Source organism: Heptranchias perlo, chromosome 1 (assembly GCF_035084215.1).
Source record: "Heptranchias perlo isolate sHepPer1 chromosome 1, sHepPer1.hap1, whole genome shotgun sequence".
Taxonomy (NCBI): Eukaryota; Metazoa; Chordata; class Chondrichthyes; order Hexanchiformes; family Hexanchidae; genus Heptranchias; species Heptranchias perlo.
The window spans coordinates 195892740-195918378 of NC_090325.1; the positions used below are offsets into that span (position 1 = coordinate 195892740).

Consider the following 25639-nt stretch of genomic DNA (forward strand, 5'->3'; position numbering starts at 1 on the left):
TTCTAGCTTACCGCTGAACTCAAACACACATGTGGAGTTACTAGGGGGAGGCTACAGAGTGCTTTAACGCAAAAGCCACATCTGTAACAAGCAAAAAGGACCAGCATAAACTAACCAGTACAGAGATAAGCAGATTAAAGGTGCCATTACTTTGAATAGCCCTTTGGGTTAATTAGTGTAATTAAAGTGAAATAGTCCTGGGTGTAGGAAATATTCCATCACTATGATAGCCTAACCAGTGCCATTTAAATACTTGACCTGGTAGAAATAAATCTCGATTTCCTTTCTATCATCTCCTGGGAGACCTTCGGAGGGCAATGGATCCGGGATTTAAAAGGACAGGATCCACGTCCATGCTACGAACCACTTACACCAAGTCTTGGGCAGCGGGCGTCTAACTATTCGGCAAAATTGTTGTGAATCTTTTTTTTCCATTTGGACTTGACTCCTTAAATATATAATTACTCACACTACATAATTCTGAAAAATTACTATCTGCTTTATTAATAATAGGGCTGCTAATGCTTCATGGGAAATAATAAACCTAATATCATTTTCAAGAATACATTTAAAAATGGCAGATTATAAATAAATGCTTGGGCCAAGTCTATTTATATTTTGCATTATATGATCAAGTTTTCCCCCATTGTTCAAACATTGAATACAGTAAATAAAAATTAGCAGCCCTAATAATCAATGAACTAAACAAGAATGAACACACAAGTACTCTCACCAATGTACCATACCCTTCTTAAAAGATTTTTTTAATATACAAAATTATACTTTGAGTAATTTTTGAAAGTTTCTTTTTAAAAACAAAACATCTGGTAACGATCGACAAGAGTGAAGTTATTTGCGCAATCTGTTCAGAGTAGCTTTATGAGGGCTGTACCAAGAACTGAGATGCGAGGGGCTGGATTTGGAATGTATGTCCTCACTAGGGTAGACTGTACAGTACTGCTATCGTCTCGAGAGTCTCTTCCTCCCCTCCCTGGGCACAGGAGAATCACAGCTTCTGCCTGGTACAACTCAAGTCAGGAGGGGAGTGAGCTCGGTGGATTAAAGCTGCCACCTGCATTACCCCACCTCGTGGTATTGCACACGGTGGTAATTTATACAGTTAGCTGTAGGCTGCAGTAATTCACTAATGGTGATACACAACTACCACAAACATTTGTTTACTGCAGCATGCAGCTGATTGTACAAATTATTGCAGCATGCAGCTGATTGTACAAATTACCGCAGCGATTACTAATATTCTGTGTATCGTAAAAGTTAATAGCACGAGTAAAACTTGCTGCTTGAGGTTAACGCATTGGTCAGATAGTATGGGATAATCTGTTCTCTGGTAAGTTAAGAGCTGTGCCTAGTTTTCTTTGTGAAACTGTACTGGGGCATTGGACAATTTACTTGTAAACAAAGGTTTGCCAAATACTGTCATGAAGACACTTTAAAGGGCCGTTATAAAAATTTCTATACTGTACATTGTAAATAAGTCCCAGATAAATGGCACTAATTCACTTAGTTCGTGTCGGTCATTACCAGTAACAGAACACTGTCCAATCGAAAATCATTGGCAAGAGCAACGGTGCACTTGTTCACATCATTCGAGCTCAACCAGGAGAGAGAGAAATGAATTCCATTCTTACCACTTTGGAGGGTTTGCTTTCCTCCAGCGAGCACACCACTGGGAAGCATTCCTGTGGGAGTCAGGCCCTTTAGTGTCAGAACACTTTCACTCTCCTCTCTGGAAAAGCCCAACACAAAAAATATTAGCAAAATGTATTGCACAAAAACCTCTGCAGCTGGAGGGGGGACAGAAACGGTCACACTCGGGAAGAGCACGTAGTACGGACTGGCCTGGTCACCTGCTTTCACTCCCAGTGCCACTTCTTCAGTCTAAAGCAGGTGGCTTCAAACGCAACACATGGGCAAATGAAAACACCTCAGATTATCATCGGACCTCACACTGTCAATTTGCAAATGCAATCTGGATATTAATTGAAATAACAGAATGCAGAATACCGACTGGAGGCTTTAATGATCTGAATTACATTACAAAGAGCAGCTTAATCGGCAGGGTGAGGTTAGTAAGGCTTTTGAAGCAAGCTGCAATTTGTGTCAAGTGCAATTACTCTTTGGAAATTAATTTTGTTGTATGTGCAATAATTGATTCTTGCAAAGCCCACCCCCCGGTTTAATTATTCCATCACTCCAGCTCCCCACGGCACTGACTGAGGGACAGACGGGTGAATTGTTCCCAGGCCTCTAACTAGTTACTTAGGAGATGCACAGAGCAGTCTGCGTGACTGTCACCTCCGGAAGTGTCTCTCTCTTCTATTTAAAGCTCTCCCAGGCAGTCCAGCCAAGAACGGGGGACTGATGGAGAAATGTAAGGAGTCAACCTGCAAACAAAAAAAAATCACAGGTGCACAACTGAGTGACCACAGATGAATTACCAATAGACTACCCGGGAAAACTCAAATACTTTGGGCGAACAACCACAAGATGACGACCAGGAAAACAGGACCCGACTGGATCAACAGCAACACATGCAGCCAGCAGACTGTTACTCCTTTGCAGATGCCCCTTTCTAGCAAGTAAACTCCCGGCAATAAAACAATAACCACGTACAGGGGCACAGAAAAGCGGATCTTCTCACCGGACAGTCCAGCAAATGTTTTCTTACAAATGGATTTGGAGCAAGATGGTCAGAATTGGATCAAAATTTGGATTCAATCTAGTTTTTAAAAAAAAACATTAAGCATTTTGGAATTTATTCCGAGGGTAGAGTGCATTGCATCCATTTTGAATGTTCATTCTGCAAGGGTGTTAGCGGCTGCACCAACGCTTGTGCATCAGAAGCTTCCTGACAGCAGGACCCAATCTTGCTATCAGCAGCAGAGTTTGTCCCACTACTTTCTTTGTGCTGGTGCAAGGACCCTCTGTTGGAATTCTCAGTTCACACTAACCATCGCAATCCGCTCGCCGTGGGAAGGGGTGTATATCTCAGGAACAGACTGGCTGTGAAGGCACTGGTTTGTATGGACAGGTTGGCTAATGTGGGATTAAACATCTGAGAGCGGAAGGGATGCACTGGCCAGAGAAAGCAATGGTCACTGCACAGCATCTACAGATACGTACAACCCAAGAGCTGGACACAACTTTTGAAACCTCTGTAGTTCATAGGAACAGGAGGAGGCCATTCAGCCCCTTGAGCCTGTTCCGCCATTCAATTAGATCATGGCTGATCTGTATCTTAACTCCATTTACCCGCCTTGGTTCCGTAACCCTCAATACCCTTACCCAACAAAAATCTATCAATCTTAGTTTTGAAATTTCCAATTGACCCCCAGCCTCAACAGCTTTTTGGGGGAGAGAGTTCCAGATTTCCACTCCCCTTTGTGTGAAGAAGTGCTTCCTGACATCACCCCTGAACGGCCCGGCTCTAATTTTAAGGTTATGCCCCCTTGTTCTGGACTCCCCCCACCAGAGGAAATAGTTTCTCTCGATCTACCCTATCAAATCCTTTAATCATCTTAATCATCTCAATTAGATCACCCCTTTGCAGTTAATCATAAACTTTCCAACATATTAATATTTCTGACTGGTTAAATAGATACATCAGCTCAAAAGGAGACGCTGCATTGCTTTTTGATTCTATCAGGTATTGTACCAGAAATCAATATGTTATTTTAAATAGATCCTGATTGAAAAAAGCAACAAGCTGGATGAAAACCAAATGGACAAATGTTTACTACACAGAGTGTGGGTTCTTTCGGTGGGGATTAACAGTAGTTGTCATTGTAAAGTTTTGTTATATTCAGGGTGTAGATGCAGGGCACTTTTACCTTATTACAATGCAGCCACTGGCAGATCATAGAATATTACAGTTAGAAACAAGCCAATTGGTCCACCAAGTCTCCTCTAGTGTTTTTCTTTACAAACAACCTAGTCTAGTCTCTTTCTCCTGCTTGCTCCCTATATTTAATATTCCTCCCCCCAGGAATTATAAGTGGCCCAAATTACCTTGGTCCAGTGGCAGCAGAAACCTACTTCATCAAATATTAAACATTGGGAAGACCAAACGCAGTGTCTTTGGTCCCTGCCACAAACTCTGTTCTCTAGCCGTAAACACCATCCCTCTCCCTGGCCACTGTTAATTCCAGTAACTTTATGTTACATAGAAACAGGCCAATTTCACAATCTCACCCAGCCCACCATTTCAGATTTATGTTTTTTTATATAAAAAGTTCACACAACATAAAACTACTCATAACAAACCTGCCAATTCACAAAACATTCAAATAAAGATATCGGGGTGGGCAAGTGGAGTATTTTATTTGTTAATATTCTAAATTTGTTAAAAGGGACACCATCTTCATGAAAATGCATCCTGTTGGCTCAGGATTCAGGTCAATTTCGAATTCGAATAAGTGAGAGAACACAGGTGGGGGAGACCAAAACTCGGGGTCATAAATAAAGGATAGTCAGTAATAAATCCAATAAGGAATTCAGGAGAAACTTCTTTACCCAGAGAGTGGTGAGAATGTGGAACTCGCTCCCACAAGGAGTAGTTGAGGGGAATAGCATCGATGCATTTAAGGGGAAGCTGGATAAACACATGAGGGAGAAAGGAATAGAAGGATATGCTGATAGGGTGAGATGAAGTAAGGTGGGAGGAGGCTCGTGTAGAGCATAAACACCAGCATAGACCAGTTGGGCCGAATGGCCAGCTCTGTGCTGTAAATTCGACGTATCATGAAGTTAATGGAATCAACCTTGCTGCTTATTATTCTGGAATCTTGTGGATGACCATAACTACGTGAGGAAAAGGTAGGAATGGATAGAGAGACCTTAGGTAGGATATCAACACACTGCTGTGTGCTGCCGTTCGATTCACCCGACTCCTGCAGCAAGCTGTTATTCTGAAAGGTCAACAGGAGATATAATTTCAGGGTCAGCCCCGAAAACCTTACTTTCTGTTGTTACTAAGTTAGGAGCATTTGTTAAAAGTGAACTCACTCGCCTCCAGGTTGAAGGGTTTCATTCACGTATATAAACCCTCACTGTGCACAGTGTGTCTGCCGTGGCACGCCACATTCCTGCAAAGCATTAAGCCGGAGGAAGGTGGAGGAGATTTTGTCAGTGCCAGCGCATACTTCCATGATTTTGAGAGACAGGAGCATGTGGGGCAAGGTCTTGGAGAGGAGATTTACTAGAATGGTACCGGGGATGAGGGATTTCAGTTATGTGGAGAGACTGGAGAAGCTGGGATTGTTCTCCTGGGAGTAGAGAAGGTTAAGGGGAGATTAACAGAGGTGTTCAAAATTATGTGGGGTTTTGATAGAGAAAATAAGGAGAAACTGTTTCCACTGGCAGGAGGGTCGGTAACCAGATTTAAACTAATTGGCAAAAGAACCAGAAGGGAGTTGAGCAGAATTTTTGTTAGGCGGTGAGTTGTGATGATCTGGAATGCGCTGCCTGAAAGGACGGTGGAAGCAGATTCAATAATAACTTTCAAAAAGGAATTGGATAAATACTTGAAAAGGAAAAATTTACAGGACTATGGGGAAAGAGCAGGGGAGTGGGACTAATTGGATAGCTCTTTCAAAGAGCCGACACGGGCATGATGGGCCGAATGGCCCCCTTATGTGCTGCGTGATTCTATGAATACAGTGAAATCTACCTACTGCAGTCACCCATGGCTGTGGTTGAATTGAATACAATTCACAGGTGGCTGCTTTTTTGTTAGTCCCGAATTCAGCCCACCCCAGTCGCAGGGATGGGAACGGGAATTCTCCAATTCAACTCCTGACAGCAATGGTTAATCGCTGTGGTCTTGCATCAATTCAGTAACTCCAGGACTCTCTAGCCTTAACTCTGTTACCCCGGTGACAAGTTCTGAGGTCCCCAGCACTCTAGCACGTTATCTGATTCCCTCATTCCTTGTGTGAATAAAATATGAGCTCGGTTTGGAGATGAAAATTGTTTGCTGAGATGATAAGATGTTCATTGCTTGAAATCAAGTGTCAGCATCGCCGGTAATCAAGGGCAAGTTAATTAAAGTGAGGCACCCAAAACAATGCAGGCTGTAACCAATCAATTTAGAATACAAAAACACTAGTGCGTTCTTGGGCAGGAGGTTTTGCAAAGAAAAAACTGACAAAAACTTATCACAAAAAGGTGAGTAGATTATGCCTTAAGGGAATTTTCACCCTCATCCCTTTGTGTGAAAAGTGCTTCCTGATTTCACTCCTTAACGGCCGAGCTCTAATTTTAAGATTGTACCTCCTCTTTCTGGAATCCCCCACCCGAGGAACTAGCTTCTCTCTATCTACTCTATTGAACCCTTTTATCATTTTAAACACGTCAATTAGTTCACCCCTCAACCCTCAAAACTCAAGGGAATACAAGCCAAGTCTACGCAATCTGTCCTCGTAATTTAACCGCAGTCTCGTTCTGGTAAATCTGCGCTCCAAGGCCAATGTGTCTTTCCTGAGGTGCGGTGCCCAGAACTGAACACAGTATCTCCAGATGGGATCTGAGCAAGGCTCTGTACAACTAAAGCATAACTTCCTCCCCTTTGTATTCCAGCCCCCTTTGAGATAAAGGCCAACATTCCATTAGCTTTTTTGAACCCATGCACTAGTTTTTTTTTAAGTGATTCGTGTACTTGGTCACCCAAATCCCTTTGCTTCTCCACAGCTCCTGGTCTCTCGCCATTAAGAAAATATTCCGATTTGTCTTTCTTGGATGACCTCACACTTCCTCACGTTGAACTCCATCTGCCACAGTTTTGCCCACTCGCTTAATCTGTCCACGTCACCTTGTAACTTCCTGTTCCCATCTACACAGCTTACTGTGCCTCCTAACTTTGTGACAACAGGAAGTAAGATTTTTTAACGAGACGAGAAGTGTGCTCAGATACAAAAAGTCTTTAATGTAGGTAGGTGCACATAAAAGCAACGGCCAATACACAGCAAGGAGCTCCATCTACTGGTCACGCAAATACAGAGCTCAGCTCAATGAGAGTGCTGCATGTGACAATCTATAGTATGCAATCCTGCAGATTGAGAGCTGTGTCGTGCTCTGTGACTCTGTATTTAATTGTTTTTTTTCCACATTTCTAGGTGGTGGCAGAGTGTGTGCATCTCAGTACACGTCATGACAGTACAAATAGTTGCAATTCTGTACAACACATTTACCTTTCCCATTTATCAAATTATTTAAATGTGTTTAACAAAGTACTTAAACTAAAACAATATCTGACCAAACCAGAGAGTTATTAATATTTATGTATGAAACATCCTGTTAAAAAGTCTAAGAGAGTCCAAGATATAAGGATGTTATTTACACTGCAACTGCAGCATAAGCCACTTTGCACCAATGCTACAAGTTATAGAGCAAACACTGCCTGCACCTGGACCAGCCAGGACCTGAGCTGACACTGAAAAGAAGCAGAGCTGGTCTCCCTACAGAGGTCATCTCACACCACTCCTTGGTCAGTTTAGCATCGGAGCAAAGTGGTTTTGCACAGTCGCTAAACTTATGGAATGCGGAGTTCAAAAAAATCATACAGCACAGGAGGTGGCCATTCGGCCCATCGTGTCTGTGCCAGAAGAAGCTATCCCCCTGCTCACAGCCCTTCAAATATTTCCTTTTCACATATTTATCCAATTCCCTTTTGAAAGTTACTTTTGAATCTGCTTCCACCGCCCTTTCAGGCCATAACAGACAAGCAAAGGTACAAGCCACACTCAGTAAAACTGGAGGGAAAATAGCCAATTATAATGCAGGTGAGAGGTGACCTTCTCATTGCAGAGAACAGACTTATACAACCAAGTTAAATTCCCTGATTCGGGTTATTACAAGTTGCCTATTGCTCTTATATTGTGCGAGGGAATATTGAGATTACACTCAGTACTGATGTCTTTCCCCATTATTAATATCCTCCTAAAGACCCAATTAACTCACCAATAAAGATCCACAGTGCTCCCTATATCAAACTTTCTTTAATCACCAAGAGCAAATCTTCACAGCAACCAATGTGAATTGATCCCCTCACTGTATGATTGAACCAGACCTGTTTCTGTTTAATTCACACAGTAGCCTACACGAGGTAGATTGGCGTAAACTGGCTCCTGAAAAGAATTTCGGTCCAAACAGGTGGACAACAGTGGACTGAATGCAGAATGAGGTGGGGGGGATTTTGCAAGGAATTGATAGGGTAGATAGAGAGACACTTTCCACTGGGGTGAGGGAGTCTAGGACAAGGGGACAGAACCTTAAAATCAGAGCCAGGCCATTCAGGGGAGAAGTTAGGAAACACTTCTTCACACAAAGGGTGGTAGAAGTGTGGAACTGTCTCCCACTAAAAGCATTAGATGCTAGCTCAATTAATAATTTTAAATCTGAGATCGATAGATTTTTGTTAGCCGTGGGTATTAAGGGATTTGGAGCCAAGGTGGGTGGATGGAGTTGGGATAAAGATCAGCCATGATCTCATTGAATGAGCTCAAGGAACTGAATGGCCTCCTCCTGTTCCTGGTCAGGAAGAAACCATTAAAACTGTGCCTTCAAATTCTAAGGGGCAACGCACGTGAATGTACTGGTGTCCAAAACAAAACTATAAAGCCAGTCAACAACAGTTTAGGAAATTAGTCTTACCTGAGGACAGAAAACATCTTGGCCATCTTGCCAATTGCTCGAATCTTATTCCTGATGACTTCTTTACGGGCAGCAGCAGATGCACCTGGCAAAACACCACATCGACATTAATTCCTCATTCCTCACTTTTATATTCACTCACACACGCACACGCACACGCACACGCTGAACATTACAGATTCAAGCTGTACGAGTAATGGACTTAAATTTTCATCACAGCGTGTCAAAATCCTGGCTCACTAAAATGGTCTTCAGGTTTGATATTAAATGCAACAAATTCAAATGAACCTCCAAGCAAACTAGATACTTAAAATTCTGGGACCACACCTAAACAACCTAGAATTTAAAAATAGATTCAGTGCATAATGTTGGAAGTTAAAGCAAGATTTGTTTAATTACCCCATCGGTCAAGAGAGAGACAAGGATGAACTAGACACTAACATTTAAGGCTTGTGTTGATGTGGTACCTTGGTCACATTGCAAGATTTCAATGTACCTCACCCACTGAATTACTTTTGATGCACAGTGACTCCTGTTTTGGAGACAAACCATTTTTGCGGTGGGGAAGATAGGAGAGGCAATTTTGTGTTTATGAAGTTGAGAGATGACAGTTAGAGAATTAACAAGGGTTCAGATGCATAGTAACATCAATAACATATCTTAACACCAATCTCCAAAGAAGATATTTCCTCTACCACTCCAGTCATGCTACTGGCCCAAGAGATTGTCAATTTGTGCCCAATTTTAGTTGATTTGTGCTGTCGTACTGCATCCATTAGGGACTGGATTGAATCTGCCCAACTCACTTCACATAAAATGCTTATAAAAAAGGAGAAAACTTTCATTCCGTGAGGCTGGAATGGATTTGAACCTTGCCCTAGAAATGAAAGTACAGCAATATAAGCAGCAGAACCTCCAGCAGAATCACTTTCCATCTTTTATTTCAGGTTCTCTTACTAACTGATCATTTTAGGTTAACCTGTGCAGTGTTTTCCCCTTAGCTTATATTCTTTAGCTCAATTTATTTTGGAGACGCAAGATGATTAGAGCATTAGTAAGCAGATTAGGAACACGTGATATAATGCATCAGCACCCTAGTCACAGCCTGATGCATCAGGGATTTGGTATTTGGGGCAATTAATAATCGAATCAGCTGAAAATGTTGAGAATGGATTAGGGTTAAGGTTGGAAGAAATTTGAAAAAGCATATTGCCCATTATCATCGCATCTATCCTAACAGAATTTAAAAAAAGAAAACTTTTCGCTGTCCAACAGAGTGAGAATTCCCCTTATATATTCTAACCTTTTTTGTTCATCACCTAGGCTTTCCTCAATAGAGTGGCAGGTTGGTGTTCAGTTAGTAGCACTGTCGCCTGTGTATCAGAAGTTTGTAAATTCAAGCCCCCCCTCCAGGACTTCAGCGCATTAGGCTAACACTTCTGTGCCCCACTGACAGAGTGCTACATTATCAAAGACGCTGTCTCGTAGATGAGATACAGGTGGACATTAAAAATCCTATGGCACTATTGAAAGAAGTTCTCCCAATGTCATGGATGACATTATTCCCTCCATCAACACCACCAAACAACATTAACTGCATTATTGTTTAATTATCAATGTAACAACACTGACAAGAATTGCATTACAAAACACCAATGGCCATCAGGAACAGATGACAAGTTACTTGCATTGTGTATTTTTCTGTCCTGAAATCCAATTCCTTTAAAAGCTGATCAGAGTCAATATAATAGTATTCTTAAAATGCACCAAGTAACCAATAAAAAACCGCAGGGATTATTACAGTTCCATCTTAAGTAATTCAGATGAATGTATCAGCTTTACAATGAGAGCCTTTCACGGTTGGATTATATACAGTGCTATTTGCTGTGGTATCTTTTGGAAGGAGGAATCAGACTCAGTCTGTACAATATTTTACATGGGAAGGCCTTTCCCTTCCAGTCTCTGAAGAGTATCTTCATTAACACAAAGCCTTTGGGAGCTACACCAATTAGGGAACAGACTGCAGAGAATTGATGTCCACTTTTCTATTCTTGGTGTGATCGTTTTTGGATAATCAAATATAAAAAGATGTTTTCCTTTTAAATTTTTAAGTTTTTTCTGGAAAACCTCATGGGATGTTGGCTCATTACAAAATAGTCCTGTGACAATGAGATGGTTGATTGACATTCTCATTTGAATAGCAAGTTTATTCCATTTTTCTCTCTTCCTGCTGCAGACAGGTTATGACTGCGCTGGGTTATTCACTTCTCTGAGATCACGGTTAAGTGAACTAAAGCAAGTAACTGAGACAGACACAGAATTATATACAATTACATAGAATTTACAGCACTCGGCCCAACTGGTCTGTGCCGGTGTTTATGCTCCTCACGAGCCTCCTCCCTCCCCTCTTCATCTCACCTTATCAGCATATCCTTCTATTCCTTTCTCCCTCATGTGTTTATCCAGCTTCCCCTTAATGCATCTATACTATTCACCTCAACTACTCCCTGTGGGAGTGAGTTCCACATTTTAACCACTCTCTGGGTAAAGAAGTTTCTCCTGAATTCCTTACTGGATTTATTAGTGACTATCTTATATTTATGGTCCCTAGTTCTGGTCTCCCCCACAAGTGGAAACATCTTCTCTATGTCTATCCTATCAAACCCTATCCTAATCTTAAAGACCTCTATCAGGTCACCTCTCAGCCTTCTCTTTTCTAGAGAAAAGAGCCCCCAGTCTGTTCAATCTTTCCTGATAATTATAACCTCTCAGTTCTGGTATCATCCTAGTAAATCTTTTTTGCACCTTCTCCATTGCCTCAAAAGCTCCAAATACAAGCTCCTAGCAAAGAGCTAAGCAAGCGCCTTCATCCACCAGTCCATCTCAGTGGGGCAGCAACAGTAGGTCTACAAATGGCCACAGCTCCCCCGAATTAGGGAAAAACAGATTTTGGTACTTGCTCCTGATTTCTATTGAGTGACTCCCACTGGAAGTGTGCACATGGCTGTTGGGCAAGGACATAATTGGGTTCGGATGCAATGCCCTCCCCCCCCTGCCTGCCAATACCCATCGTCAAGGCTCACATGAATATTGGTGCTTGGATTGGGGGAGCGAAGAGTTGGTGGAGTAAGTTCCAAGAATTCCCAATCCGACATGACTTGAATTGGCCACCTTTAAGTCAGACAAACTAAGTCATCCCATTTAGTGAACTGACATATCCTTTATGAAAATACAAGCGGAGTTAAAACGGTTAGCACTTTTCTGATTTGCTTTACTCAACACATAGCAGGACGTGGACAGGAAGATAAGAAGACACGAGTGGATAAACAAGGCTCGGGTACTCTCTCGCCTATTCTACAAAAGCGTAAGTTTTTCTAAAACAGTGTCCAACACTGCCAGAAGTTGAATCGCTGAGGTTAAATATCAAAAGGCCTAAAACTCATTTAGTATAAGCATAGTCTGTGAATTGCAAAGTTCCATACCTCCCTGCAAAAACAGATTTATTTTTTAAAAAGTTGCTTTTTTGCAGCCCTGTCTTAGATGACAAATACTGCAGGAGAAAAATGACAAATGAGTCAGAGAGACTACCACGTTTGCCCTTCGACAAGTCATTTGGTTTGTACCTTTCTTCTGGCCATAAATGAGCTGTTCTTCTCATAAGAAAATCCAGAAAATAAAGAGATAGAAAGATCAGTAGGAAGTTTTTGAAGAATGAGAACAAAACACAGGTACAAATATCTGACAGAACCAATGGAAAATGTAATGCGTTTTAAAACCAAATTCTGTGGAAATAGAAGAGAAACAAATTAGATCAGAAAAAAAAACGAACAAAAAATAGTTGATGGAAATAAAGCAGCAGTGTGATCAATTGTTAGCGCACTAAAGTACTTCAGAATAAGTTAGTTTAAGTCAATGATGAATACTCTGCAAAGTGATGCTATTGCTGTCCCTATAGTGCAGCTTCTGGCTAATCTTGGCTGAAGGTATCCTTTAACATAACAGGTTATATTTTCTATGATTATCATATCTCCCGCAGTAAGTTGGAGGATATGTTTTTTTATGACAATAGACCGTCAATAAGGATGTCAAGGCTTTAGAGAGGGTGCAGAAGAGATTTACTAGAATGATACCAAGGATGAGGTACCTCAGTTATGTGGAGAGACTGGAGAAGCTGGGATTGTTCTCCTTAGAGCAGAGAAGGTTAAGGGGAGATTTAATATAGAGGTGTTCAAAATCATGAAGGGTTTCGACAGAGTAAATAAGGAGAAACTGTTTCCAGTGGCAGGAGGGTCGGTAACCAGAGGACACAGATTTACGGTAATTGGCAAAAGAATCAGAGGGGAGATGAGGAGAATTTTTTTTACGCAGCGAGTGGTTATGATCTGGAATGTGCTGCCTGAAAGGGCGGTGGAAGCAGATTCAATAATAACTTTCAAAGGGGATTTGGATAAATACTTGAAAAAGGAAAAATTTGCAGGGCTATGGGGAGAGAGCAGAGGGGAGTGGGACTAATTGGATAGCTCTTTCAAAGAGCCAGCACAGGCACAATGGGCTGATCGGTCTCCTCCTGTGCTGTATCATTGTATAAATAGGATATTACACTATGTAAGGCACAATGTACTTTCAAGGTCACTGACATTTCCAGCTGTTTGCCTCACTTTTGATCTTTACGCTCCTCATGTCTTCAATTTTGATTTGCTGTTGATTACTTCGAGCAACCAACAAAAGTGTGACGGGAAGTTTGACGCTTACAGGAAGTGCGGGCTACACGCACGATTTTAGTATTTTATATATGATGAGAAGAACAACAAACAGATACAATATTGAACAGGAAGTATAATGGTTGGTTGGGTCACATCACAAAACCCAGAGTTTCGAAAATCCAAGCACTAATATTTGGGATACTTCCCAATTACTAAAAAGCCCCTAAAATAAGTTACCTTGTAATTCCTCAACATTGATGAAGATATTGACTAACAACTACAAAATTTAGGTGGGCAATTCTTCAGCGCTGTTCTACAATGTACAGGAGTGTTAGAAATGATTGTTATTTATGGTGTAGAGATTAGCAGATCAGTACAGAAAGATGAAAGAATTAAAATCATCAGAAAACAGTAATGCCAAAAGCAGGCAGACTGTGAGCATGCAATTAAAAAGGTAATGACCAACACTCGCCTTTGGGAATGTAAAGGGAACAAAAGTGTTTTTGGCTTAGCTTACAGATTACAGAAGAGAGATCTATGAGCATAAGCATTTTGTTTGACACTGATAACGAGTTTTTCAGCTCAGGTAGAGTTTCTTACCATCAAAGCCATCTTCCCCTTCAGTCATGAGCTCATCGTCAGAGCAAATATTCAGCACATTCACCAACATTTCAGTCACTAGGGACGAAGGAAGAAAAGATCAGCACAAACTGAAAACCGCTCTGCAACTCTAACATGCAAGGATGATTCGCCGAATCAGAAAACACTCACGGAACCGATGGCCAAACGTGCATGTAGGAGTTGGTATTTGTGTCCCCTACATTTATACCTTTACAGCACCCAAATGTCTTGTGTCCACACTTCAGTCGTCCATTTTCATCCTGTTCTGACATCTCGTCACGTCCTAATCTTTCTGTCAATTGCACTCCTTTGGCATCAGTTGTAAAGGAAGTACTTGAATTTATACAGTGCCTCTCACCATCTCAGGACGTCCCAAAGTGCTTTACAACCAATTAAGTACTTTTTGAAGTGTAGTCACTGTTGTAATGTAGGAAACGCGGCAGCCAATCTGCGCACAGCAAGATCCCACAAACAGCAATGTGATAACGACCAGGTTATCTGTTTTAGTGATGTTGGTTGCGGGATAAATATTGGCCCAGGACACCGGGGAGAACTCCCCTGCTCTTCTTCAAAATAGTGCAGTGGGGTCTTTTACGTCCACCGAATGTCCAACCAGGACCGCCCTACCCATTGGAGCACCGACATCCAGCGTTAATCTGGAGTTGAGTGGGGAAGGGTTCTTAGCCCCAGTGACTGGGCTAACCTACCAGGTTCCATTAGTAAGCCAGGCTGGCTGGCAGACTATGAGCAATGACCTGGAGTAGTCTGGACCTGCCTGTCTTGTGTATCAGATTACCGAATCTGCTGTAAAGGGTAGACTTGGTTCTGATGTTCCACCACCAGGCTGGCCATCTTGGGAGCAGTCTCAATTCCAAAGATCCTACCTACTTACCTTTCCCATCTCCCCCAAGGAGGACACTAGTTGGTTACGCGACAAACGGCGAGGCCAGACTAGTGCCGACAGTTACCAGGAGCTCCTGACGGGCCACCTGATGAGCAGCACACCTCACCATAAAATTGCCACCATCTTCCTGACCACAGCATGGACGCACATGTTACCCCATCAAATGATGATTGCATCAGTTGGACATCGCCAGTGACTCACATTTTCAGCAAGTACCAGCTTTTTGTGGCCGCCCCTGACACGATACGTTCCACAGCCGTGGAAATGAGGGTCTTGAGTCTGGTTTAAATTGTGCCATGAAGCATAGCGATTAATCTCTTTTGCCATTGGCTGAAATGTCATGCATGCGCAGCAGAGGGAGTCGTTATATTTTAATGGGGTGAACGGGGTTTGGCAGGTCTGCAGATAATGACAGCACTGTGCAGCATGAGGAAGCTACTGATAACTCGCACAGTCCTGAGCGTTTCTGGGAATATAATGTATCCCAGCCCAAAAAAAGACCTCATGCTTCAGGTTTCTAGTCATAGAAACCTTTATTTCCAACCCTTCCCTTAAGCTTCCTTTGTTTTTTATTGCCATTTTCCTTATACTCGGTTTGCTTTTGACTCCAGAGTAATCTGCTGGATTTATTAAGTGCAGTTGCACTGCCATGGGTAAAGAGGATTCTGGCAATATCATTTTCATTTGTTCCTAACAAAATTAAACAAATAAATCCTGTAACTTCAGTGTTCGAGCTATGTCCCAGTTTGAACGGTCAATGCAATATTGGGTAGGTTTCATGCCAGATTGGATTTGGAGATGATACAGCGTAAAGCAAGGTTAAATTTATCTGATATTCTCATTTTCTAACAACTTGCATTTATATAGCGCCTTTAATGTAGTAAAACGACGCAAGCTGCTTCACAGGAGCGATTATCAAACTAAATTTGACACCGAGCCACATAAGGAGATATTAGGACAGGTGACCAAAAGCTTGGTCAAAGAGGTAGGTTTTAAGGAGCGTCTCAAAGGAGGAGAGAGAGAGGTAGAGAGGTGGAGAGGTTTAGGGAGAGAATTCCAGAGCTTTGGGCCTAGGCAGCTGAAGGCACGGCCGCCAATGGTGGAGCGATGAAAATCAGGGATGCGCATGAGGCCAGAATTGGAGGAGCGCAGAGATCGCGGAGGGTTGTAGGGCTGGAGGAGGTTACAGAGATAGGGAGGGGCGAGGCAGTGAGTTTTCTAACATTTTTTGCAGTCCTAGTGAATGGATATAAAAGAATAATAGTTTTTTTTTAAAAAAAGTATCTGCATTTCATTATTTATGTAATAGCAAAGATAAGAAGCACAACATAGGACACAATGAGAGGTGGAATTTCTCTTCATAATACTGTTCCTTAATTAGGTGAAAATATTAATTAACCTGGGAGGTTTACACCTCACTTTACACCACCAATGAGCTCAGCACCTCTAAAAATGGAACTTAACAGCTAAATCTAATCTACAGTTATTCGAGACGTCAGCTGGCATTGCCTATATATGCTACACTCAGTCACAAATATAATTTCAAAGCAATCTCACCTGTGAATCAGAACGTTGTGAGTTCAAGTCCCACTTCAGAGGCTTGAGCCCATAATCACTCCCAGTGCGGTACTGAGGGAGTGCTGCAGTGTCAGAGGTGCCGTCTTTCGGATGAGACCTTAAACAGAGGCCCCACCTGCCGCCTCGGGTGGACATAAAAACAAAATCCCACAACACTATTTCGAAGAAGAGCAGGGGAGTTCTCCCCCCCCACCGTGTCCTGGGCCAATATTTATCCCTCAACCAACATCATCAACAGATTATCTGGTCATTATCACATTGCTGTTTGTGGGATCTTGCTGTGCGCAAATTGGCTGCTGCATTTCCTACATCACAACAGTGACTACACTTCAAAAGTACTTCATTGGCTGTAAAGCGCTTTGGGACGTCCTGAGGTGGTGAAAGGAGTTATATAGAATCACAGAATCTTACAGCACAGAAGGAGGCCATTCAGCAAATGCAAGTCTTTCTTTTTCTTTCTCTGCTTCATCTTTAGCTATTTCCACATCATCCACTGTGTACTTGTGAAACCTATTTTTCACACCAATGTGTACTACACCCTGCATTTATCTGCATTGAATTCTGCCAATCAATGATCTGCCCAGTTGCAAATTTTATCTAATGCTTTTTGTAGATTCATTTCTCAGCACCACAATCCTTCATCTAAAAAGGGAGAGAATCATAGAATGATACAGCACAGAAGGAGGCCATTCGACCCATCCTGCCTGTGCCAGCTCTTTGAAAGTGCTATCCAATTAGTCCCACACCCCATGCTCTTTCCCCATAGCCTCGTCTGCCCTCCCTCATGGATGTAAAAGATCCCCTGCAACGTTATCCCTTATTTATCCAATTCCCTCTTGAAAGTTATTATTGAATCTGCTTCCACCGCCCTTTCAGGCAGCGCATTCCAGATCAGAACAACTCGCTGCGTAAAAAACATTCCTCATCTCCCCTCTGATTCTTTTGCTAATTATCTTAAATCTGTCTCCTCTGGTTACCGACCCTCCCACCAGTGGTAATGCTGCAGGATAAAAAGTTCGACAATGTCTTTAATCTCCAGTTTTCTCAACAAAAAAAAACCCCCCACAGCTGTATAGAAAGCACTGAAAAAAAACTTGTGGATTTTAAAAAGTACATTACTTGTGTCTGGACTTGCAATGGGAATGATTTCCACAGGGGCTTGTCTCCACATTGATCTCTGCTCCTACTGCTCAATTACATAGGGTGTTTCCAACTGGCAGACGGCCCATCGAGTGATCTGCTGTTTATTTACACGGAACATTTCAAATTGGTGTAGGCAGTCCAGCCTGCTAAGCTGACCCTGTATAATACTTCTTAAAAAGGAAAGCTGCAATCGCAGTTTCGAAGGAATCCCCAAGGGAGAGACTTCCTCCAACTACTTCCATTTTAGACAAAAACAAAACTTGGTGACTCAAAAGGCATAAATTCATTTATTATAGAAACGCATGAACGTTTAGTTTCAAAAAATTGGGTCGTTACTTGTTCCCATTGACCTGATCGAAATCCAGCTGTTGACGCGCAGTTACAAACCTTTCTCTCCAACAAACGGCAAGGACCAAGTGAAAACATCCATGAAATTGGGCAGCCAGTAGGGATGAGGGGAACAGTTGAACTGACGGATGTTCATGACGTTGTTCTCGTATTTCAAAACCGCGGCTGGAAGACAAACAAAAGCCAGGAAAATAAAAGATCAGCAATTTTCTGTGAAGGTCCGAAACACAAGAGTACATAGAAACATAGAAAAATATAGAATGAATGCAATCAAACTGTACAAAAATACAACTGAAAACCTGACTAGATATGTTAGCTGCACAAGTTTTCTGCTACTGTGTTAAGTATGAACTGAGACACTGATAGAATTTCATGGCACAGGGTGAAGTAACATATTCTACTTCAAATTCGATTGTCATTTTATCGCCAAGGAAATCATTGTAATCATCGATGGGTTCAGCCCAACAAGCAAGAATGAAAGTTAAAGGGGTAATTTTCGAACTTCACCCGCTAGTGGTTCGTAACGAATATTCGGGAGCACGCTGCACACAATTGTCCGGCACTTATATATAGCACGTGCCCAATGGGCCCTGGCAACAACTTGCATTTATATAGCACCTTTATCATGGTAATACGTCCCAAGGCGCTTCACAGCGTTCAGACAAAAATTTGACACCAAGCCACGTAAGGAGATATTAGGATATTAGGATGTAAAGGAGGAGAGTGGGTCAGAGAGGTTTAGGGAGGGAATTCCAGAGCTTAGAGCCTAAGCAGTTGAAGGCACGGCCGCCAATGGTGGGGTGATGAAAATCACAGATGTACAAGAGGCCAGAACTGGAGGAGCAGAGATATCTCGGCCGGTTGTAGGGCTGGAGGAGGTTACAGAGATAGGGAGGGGGCGAGGCCATGGAGGGAATTTGAAAACAAGGATGAGAATTTTAAAATCTAGGCGTTCCCGGATCGGGAGCCAATGTAGGTCAGCGAGCACAGGGGGTGATGGGAGAACGGGACTTGGTGAGAGTTAAGATACGGCCAGCTCTGACGAAAGGTCATCGACCTGAAACGTTAACTCTGTTTCTTTCTCCACAGATGCTGCCTGGCCCGCTGAGTATTTCCAGCATTTTCTGTTTTTAATTTAGGATACGGGCAGCAGAGTTTTGGATGAGTTCACATTTCCAGAGTGTGGAATGTGGCCCTGGCAGGGAGAAGCCAGGAAATTACCCTTGTAGATTCCAACCTTTGAGGAATACATTTATCTTGTTTTAAAAAATATTTTATTTTGGGAATGGTGTAAATCAGCGTGTGGTTTTCCAATACAATATTTAGCAGTGGAAAGTTAGATCTGAATTGTGATGCAGTTGCACCAATGACATTAATGCCCCAAGTGCTGGGTTCAGTTTTCCACCCACTCTCCTCTTGGAAGGTGCTGACCTGTGCTGGGATACAGTTCCCCAGACTTGTGGTACCCTCATCTAACTGACCATCCCTCAGTGTACATCCCTACACACTGAGCATACCCTGGCTGAGATGAGATAACTAACGGACTCTTCAGTCCTGGTGTATCCTTGCCCGGCTGGTACTGGCTTGAGACCAGTAGCTGTTCACAATGTCGGATCAGACTTGGAATACTGGTTTCATGTCCCTCTCAGGCTCTGCTCGCTGACAGCCAAATGGCAGCTGAACTTTAATGCCAAACAAATAATTGAGAGATCACACGGAATGCAGTTGGACTGTGGCTTGTGTGATGCGCCAAAGAAAGTGAGAGACTATCTCCTCAATACAGTCTCGTACTGGGGAGGGAGGAAGAACCAGAAAATGTTATTTACCTTCCAAAACAATCAAGAACGTGTTTCTAAACACTTCCTTGAAAACAGGACTCCTTTAAGATGCAGATGTCAGATAGAGCAAGGTTTTCAGCCATACACTCAATGGTTTCATACAAATGGATCATTGGGTTTGCATTTCAGAAACTCAAAATTCATTTATAGAATCATAAACTGATACAGCACAGAAGGCGGCCATTCAGCCCATCGTGCCTGTACCGGCTCTTTGAAAGGGCTATCCAGTTAGTCCCACTCCCCTGCTCTTTCCCCATAACATTGCAACTTTTTTCCTTCTAGTGTTTATCCAATTCCTTTTTGAAAGTTATTATTGAATCTGCTTCCACCGCCCTTTCAGGCAGCGCATTCCAGATCATAACAACTCACTGTATAAAAAAATTTCTCCTCATCTCTCCTCTGGTTCTTTTGCGAATTCCCTTAAATCTGTGTCCTCTGGTTACCGACCCTCCTGCCACTGGAAACAGTTTCTCCTTATTTACTCTATCAAAACCGTTCATGATTTTGAACACCTCTATCAAATCTCCCCTTAACCTTCTCTGTTCGAAGGAGAACAATCCCAGATTCTCCAGTCTCTCCACATAACTGAAGTCCCTCATCCCTGGTATCATCTGGGTAAACTGCCTCTGCACCCTTCACATCCTTCCCAGAATTGAACACAATACTCCAGCTGGGGCTTAACCAGAGATTTATAAAGTTGTAGCATAACTTACTTGCTTTTGTACTCTGTGCCTCTGTTTGACAAAGCCAAGGGTTCCATGTGCTCTCTTTGACATGCCACTGCTTGTGGCAGTCAGACAAGTGGCACAATGGGTTTGTGCACATGGGCATGAACTCAGGTGGCAAGAAATGTCGGATCTAGGCCTACGTCTCCTCATACCATGATTTCCTCATCTCTGCCATCCTACTGAGGGGGTTGGGGGGAGCCAGGGACTAGAGGAGGGGGGTTATGAACAACCCTGTTGACCCTTGACTGCTTTTAGCATTTCCACAGCAAACAGGCTATGGAGGGAGGGTATTAACTGGCGAGGTACCGCAGATTGGAACAGGCTTATGATGAAACCCGTAATCTAAATGGGTTACAAAACAGGCACAGCTTACTTCAATTCAGTGTGAAATACTGGAATTGATCATCAGGAATGATCTTGAGGATTACAAGAAAAAAGAAAGGCTTGTATTTATATAGTGCCTTTCACGACCTCAGGATGAAGTACTTTTGAAGAATATAGAGGCATTCGAGAAAGTGCAAAAAAGATTCAAAGGATGATACCAGAACTGAGAGGATATACTTACCAGGAAAGACTGAACAGGCTGGGGCTCTTTTCTCTGGAAAAGAGAAGACTGAGGGGTGACCTGATAGAGGTCATTAAGATAATGATAGGGTTTGATAGGGTAGATGCAGAGAAGATGTTTCCACTTGTGGGGGAGTCCAAAACTGGGGGTCATAAATGTAAAAGAGTCACTAACAAATCCAAAAAGGAATTCAGGAGAAACTTCTTTACCCAGAGAGTGGTGAGAATGTGGAACTCACTACCACAAGGAGTAGTTGAGGCGAATAGTGTAGATGGATTTAAGGGGAAGCTGGATAAACACATGAGGGAGAAAGGAATAGAAGGATAGGGGGATAGGATGAGATGAAGTAAGGAGGGAGGAGGCTCGTGTGGAGCATAAACACCGGGATAGACCTGTTGGGCCGAATGGCCTGTTTCTACGCTGTAGTTTCGATGTTACTCGATGTAACTTCTTTCTTTCTTTTAAAGCACAGATTATTCTTACAAAAAAAAGAGAAAAAAAATTATGAGCTAGAAATCATCCAGTACATCAAATGAGGTCAGTGATTTTCTGTGAATTAGTACAAGTTAGTGCCTCTGGAGGATTTCCAACAGTTACTTATGGAACAGTAGAGAGATGAAACAGCATTAAAGATCATAATTTAAATGGAGACAGCTGTAATGGCAGAAACATTGAGCCAGGTCACAGGGTGTATTGCCACTCTACACAAGGGGGCTCTGCAGCTCCATCAATAAATCTTCCTCAAACCTTCAGTACCAGTGGAGGCAAAATATTACTTTCATTAAAATAACTCCGCACACTGTTTTTTTGTTGCAATGAAGTATAGATTAAAGGGTAAAGAGCCTCCCCACAACAGACAAAAAAGGGGACAAGTTTCTCCCCACAGTCAACAATTGGTCGCTTCGCTCCAGCTCTTGCTTAACATTAAACTTGGACTTTATATAACTTTAATAAAAAGTGATTCAAAACACAACATGTCACGTGTGACCTCGGATTTCCACAACACATCTCGACACAACACTTTTGAGGCGGGAGCCAACTTCAGTTATGCGGAGAGACTGGAGAAGCTGGGATTGTTCTCCTTAAAGCAGAGAAGGTTAAGGGGAGATTTAATAGAGGTGTTCAAAATCATGAGGGGTTTTGACAGAGCAAATAAGGAGAAACTGCTCCCACTGGCAGGAGGGTCGGTAACCAGAGGACACAGATTTAGGGTAATTGGCAAAAGAACGAGAGGAGATGAGGAGAATTTTTTTTTAAAAGCTCAGAGAGTTGTGATGATCTGGAATGCGCTGCCTGAAAGGGCGGTGGAAGCAGATTCAATAATAACTTTCAAAAGGGAATTGGATAAATGCTTGAAAAGGAAAAATGTGCAGGGCCATGGGGAAAGAGCAGGGGGAGTGGGACTAATTGGATAGCTCTTTCAAAGAGCCAGCACAGGCACGAAGGGCCGAATGACCTCCTTTTATGCTGTACGATTCTATGAATTGAGGCAATGTAGAACGACATACCTCGATACTGCAGTCCTTACACTGCGGATCTTAGCTGCTTACTTTAACTGCAGCTAGACGTTACCGATTCACGTGTAGGTCATAAAAATTGCAGCAATCGACCTAATGGCCAAGCATTCAGCTTTAAAAGACAAACTTGGCATCACCAGAAAAGGCCTTGGAGGAAGGCACCCTTTAAACAGTGCCTGTGACGATTGCAGCACTGCAGTGCATAGGACCATAGTAACAGGAGGAGGCTACTTCGCCCCTCGAGTCTGTTCTGCCATTCAATGAGATATTGATTGATCTGTGACCTAACTCCATATACCCGCCTTAACCAAAGGTATTAAGGTATATGGGGCTGACAAAAATCTACCAATCTCAGATTTAAAATTAACAATTGAGCTAGCATCAACTGCCATTTGCAGAAGAGAGTTCCAAACTTCTCCCACCCTTTGTGTGTAGAAATGTTTCCTAACTTCACTCCTGAAAGTCCTGGCTCTAATTTTTAGACTATGTCCCCTACTCCTAGACTCCCCAACCAGCGGAAATAGTTTCTCTCTGTCTACCCTATCAGTTCCCCTTAATATCTTGAAAACTTCGATCAAAGCACCCCTTAATCTTCTAAATTCCAGGGAATACAAACCCTAGTTTGTGTAATCTCTCCTCGTAATTTAACCCTTGGAGTCCAGGTATCATTCTAGTAAATCTACGCTGCACTCCCTCCAATATGTCCTTCCTAAGGTGCGGTGCCCAGAACTGAACACAGTACTCCAGGTGCGGTCTAACCAGGGCTTTGTATAGCTGCAGCATAATTTCTACCCCCTTGTATTCCAGTCCTCTAGATATAAAGGACAGCATTCCATTAGCCTTTTTGATTATTTTCTGTACCTGTGCATGTAGAACAAGCAGCTCAGATCAAGGCAGAGAGAGTGCTTCAGCACAGGGCTTGGTTTGCCAGGGACCATTGCTCATTTTGTGGGGAAAATACAGTACAGTGGGACACGCAAACTACCCTGGAGTGATTAAACTCTGTTGGTAGCAAAAATTTTAGGTCAGGGTTATTTATTAACAAATGTTTCAGTGAGGAATGCTCGCTCGCAATTGCGCGTTTGATATCCCCTAATTATTCACTTTAGCTTTTCTGTGAGTTTCTGGTAGCAATGTTCAGTTAGTAAAAGGGATTCCAGTCAGACAGTGTTTTAGTTGATAAGAAGAGACTGCAAAACTTGTTGCCCCCAGACTCGACTATTCCAATGCTCTCCTGGCCGGCCTCCCATCTTCCACCCTCCGTAAACTTGAGCTCATCCAAAACTCTGCTGCCCGTATCCTAACTCACACCAAGTCCCGTTCACCCATCACCCACTGTGCTCGCTGACCTACATTGGCTCCTGGTCTGGCCATGCCTCGATTTTAAAATTCTCATCCTTGTTTTCAAATCCCTCCATGGCCTCGCTCCCTCCCTATCTCTGTAACCTCCTCCAGCCCTACAACCCTCCGAGATCTCTGCTCTGTTCCAATTCTGGCCTCTTGCGCATCCCCGATTTTCATCGCTCCACCACTGGCGGCCGTGTCTTCAGCTGCCTGGGCCCTAAGCTCTGCAATTCCCCCTCTAAACCTCTCCAACTCTCTACCTCCCTTTCCTCCTTTAAGACGCTCCTTAAAACCTACCTCTTTGATCAAGCTGTTTGTCACCTGTCTTAATATCTCCTGATGTGGCTTGGTGTCAAATCTTGTTTTGAAAATCGCTCCTGTGAAGCGTCTTGGGGACGTTTTACGACATTAAAAATGCAAGTTGTTGTGTTTTGCTGTTGTTAAATTGGAGGGGAGTCAAAAACTCTCAATTTACAGAGAAACAGCTGCTAAAAATGTAACAAGGCCAGTGTACAGTACTGCACATAGGAAGATAAAAATGGTGATGTGAGAACTGCGTGAACGTCACTGAGATAACGAAGGGTGAATCGGAGGGAGATCTGGGGGCTTTGGCAGGCTCAACACTCAATATGTCCAGCGGCAATAAACAAAACAAATAGAACGTTAAGTACACAGACTTCTCGTGAGAAAAGACCGTCAGGCCCATACATGCTCTCCCCACTTCTTACTGAATGCTAACTATGTGGCCAAAAGAGTTGAGTACAAGTTAGGGCAAGTCACGCGTCTGATCACACCTGGAGTACAGCGTTCAGTAAAACCGAAAAGAAACAATACAAGCTCAGGAGGCAGTTCAGAGAGCCACAAGACTGATCCCTAGGCCTGATCAGGCCTGACTTATGAGGAATAACTTGTTTTGCATTTGAATGGAGATGAAGGAGAGATAGGGGGTTGCCAACTTTGCAGGATAGTCCTGGAGTTTCCAGGAATTAAAAGACTAATCTCCAGGACACTGCTATAAGGACAATCCCGAGAAGAAAAATCATAGGGGCGTAAAAAACAATTGTACGTTATTTCCATTTTCGTTGAGCACTTTGATTTATTAGTTGCAAAAAAAATATTTGGCGATTGGAAAGTTGGCTGTTTGACTGACCAATGGCGGCAGTGTGGGGGCGGGGCACTGTGAGGATGGATGCGTCGGGCGACCAATGGCGGCAGTGTGGGGGCGGGGCACTGTGAGGATGGATGCGTCGGGCGACCAATGGCGGCAGTGTGGGGGCGGGGCACTGAGGATGAATGCGTTGGGCGACCAATGGCGGCAGTGTGGGGGCGGGGCACTGTGAGGATGGTTGCGTCGGGCGACCAATGGCGGCAGTGTGGGGGCGGGGCACTGAGGATGGATGCGTTGGGCGACCAATGGCGGCAGTGTGGGGGCGGGGCACTGTGAGGATGGTTGCGTCGGGCGACCAATGGCGGCAGTGTGGGGGCGGGGCACTGTGAGGATGGATGCGTCGGGCGACCAATGGCGGCAGTGTGGGGGCGGGGCACTGAGGATGGATGCGTTGGGCGACCAATGGCGGCAGTGTGGGGGCGGGGCACTGTGAGGATGGATGCGTTGGGCGACCAATGGCGGCAGTGTGGGGGCGGGGCACTGTGAGGATGGATGCGTCGGGCGACCAATGG

The 25639-nt window shown here is 43.2% G+C and overlaps 1 protein-coding gene across 4 annotated transcripts in view; it reads right to left on the reverse strand.

Moving 5' to 3' along the window:
- The window catches only part of LOC137331097 (protein phosphatase 3 catalytic subunit alpha), a 331953-nt gene that overhangs the window by 11609 nt on the left and 294705 nt on the right, over nucleotides 1-25639 (reverse strand). For 2 of the 4 annotated variants that reach the window (XM_067994717.1, XM_067994702.1), the window contains exons 9-13: nucleotides 18007-18132; nucleotides 13974-14051; nucleotides 12294-12320; nucleotides 8671-8755; nucleotides 1650-1747 (exon numbers count right to left, since the gene is read on the reverse strand). In XM_067994717.1, the coding sequence (XP_067850818.1) occupies nucleotides 1650-1747; nucleotides 8671-8755; nucleotides 12294-12320; nucleotides 13974-14051; nucleotides 18007-18132 (414 nt within the window). The remainder of the gene's footprint in view (nucleotides 1-1649; nucleotides 1748-8670; nucleotides 8756-12293; nucleotides 12321-13973; nucleotides 14052-18006; nucleotides 18133-25639) is intronic. The other 2 variants (XM_067994725.1, XM_067994710.1) reach the window with 1 other exon arrangement.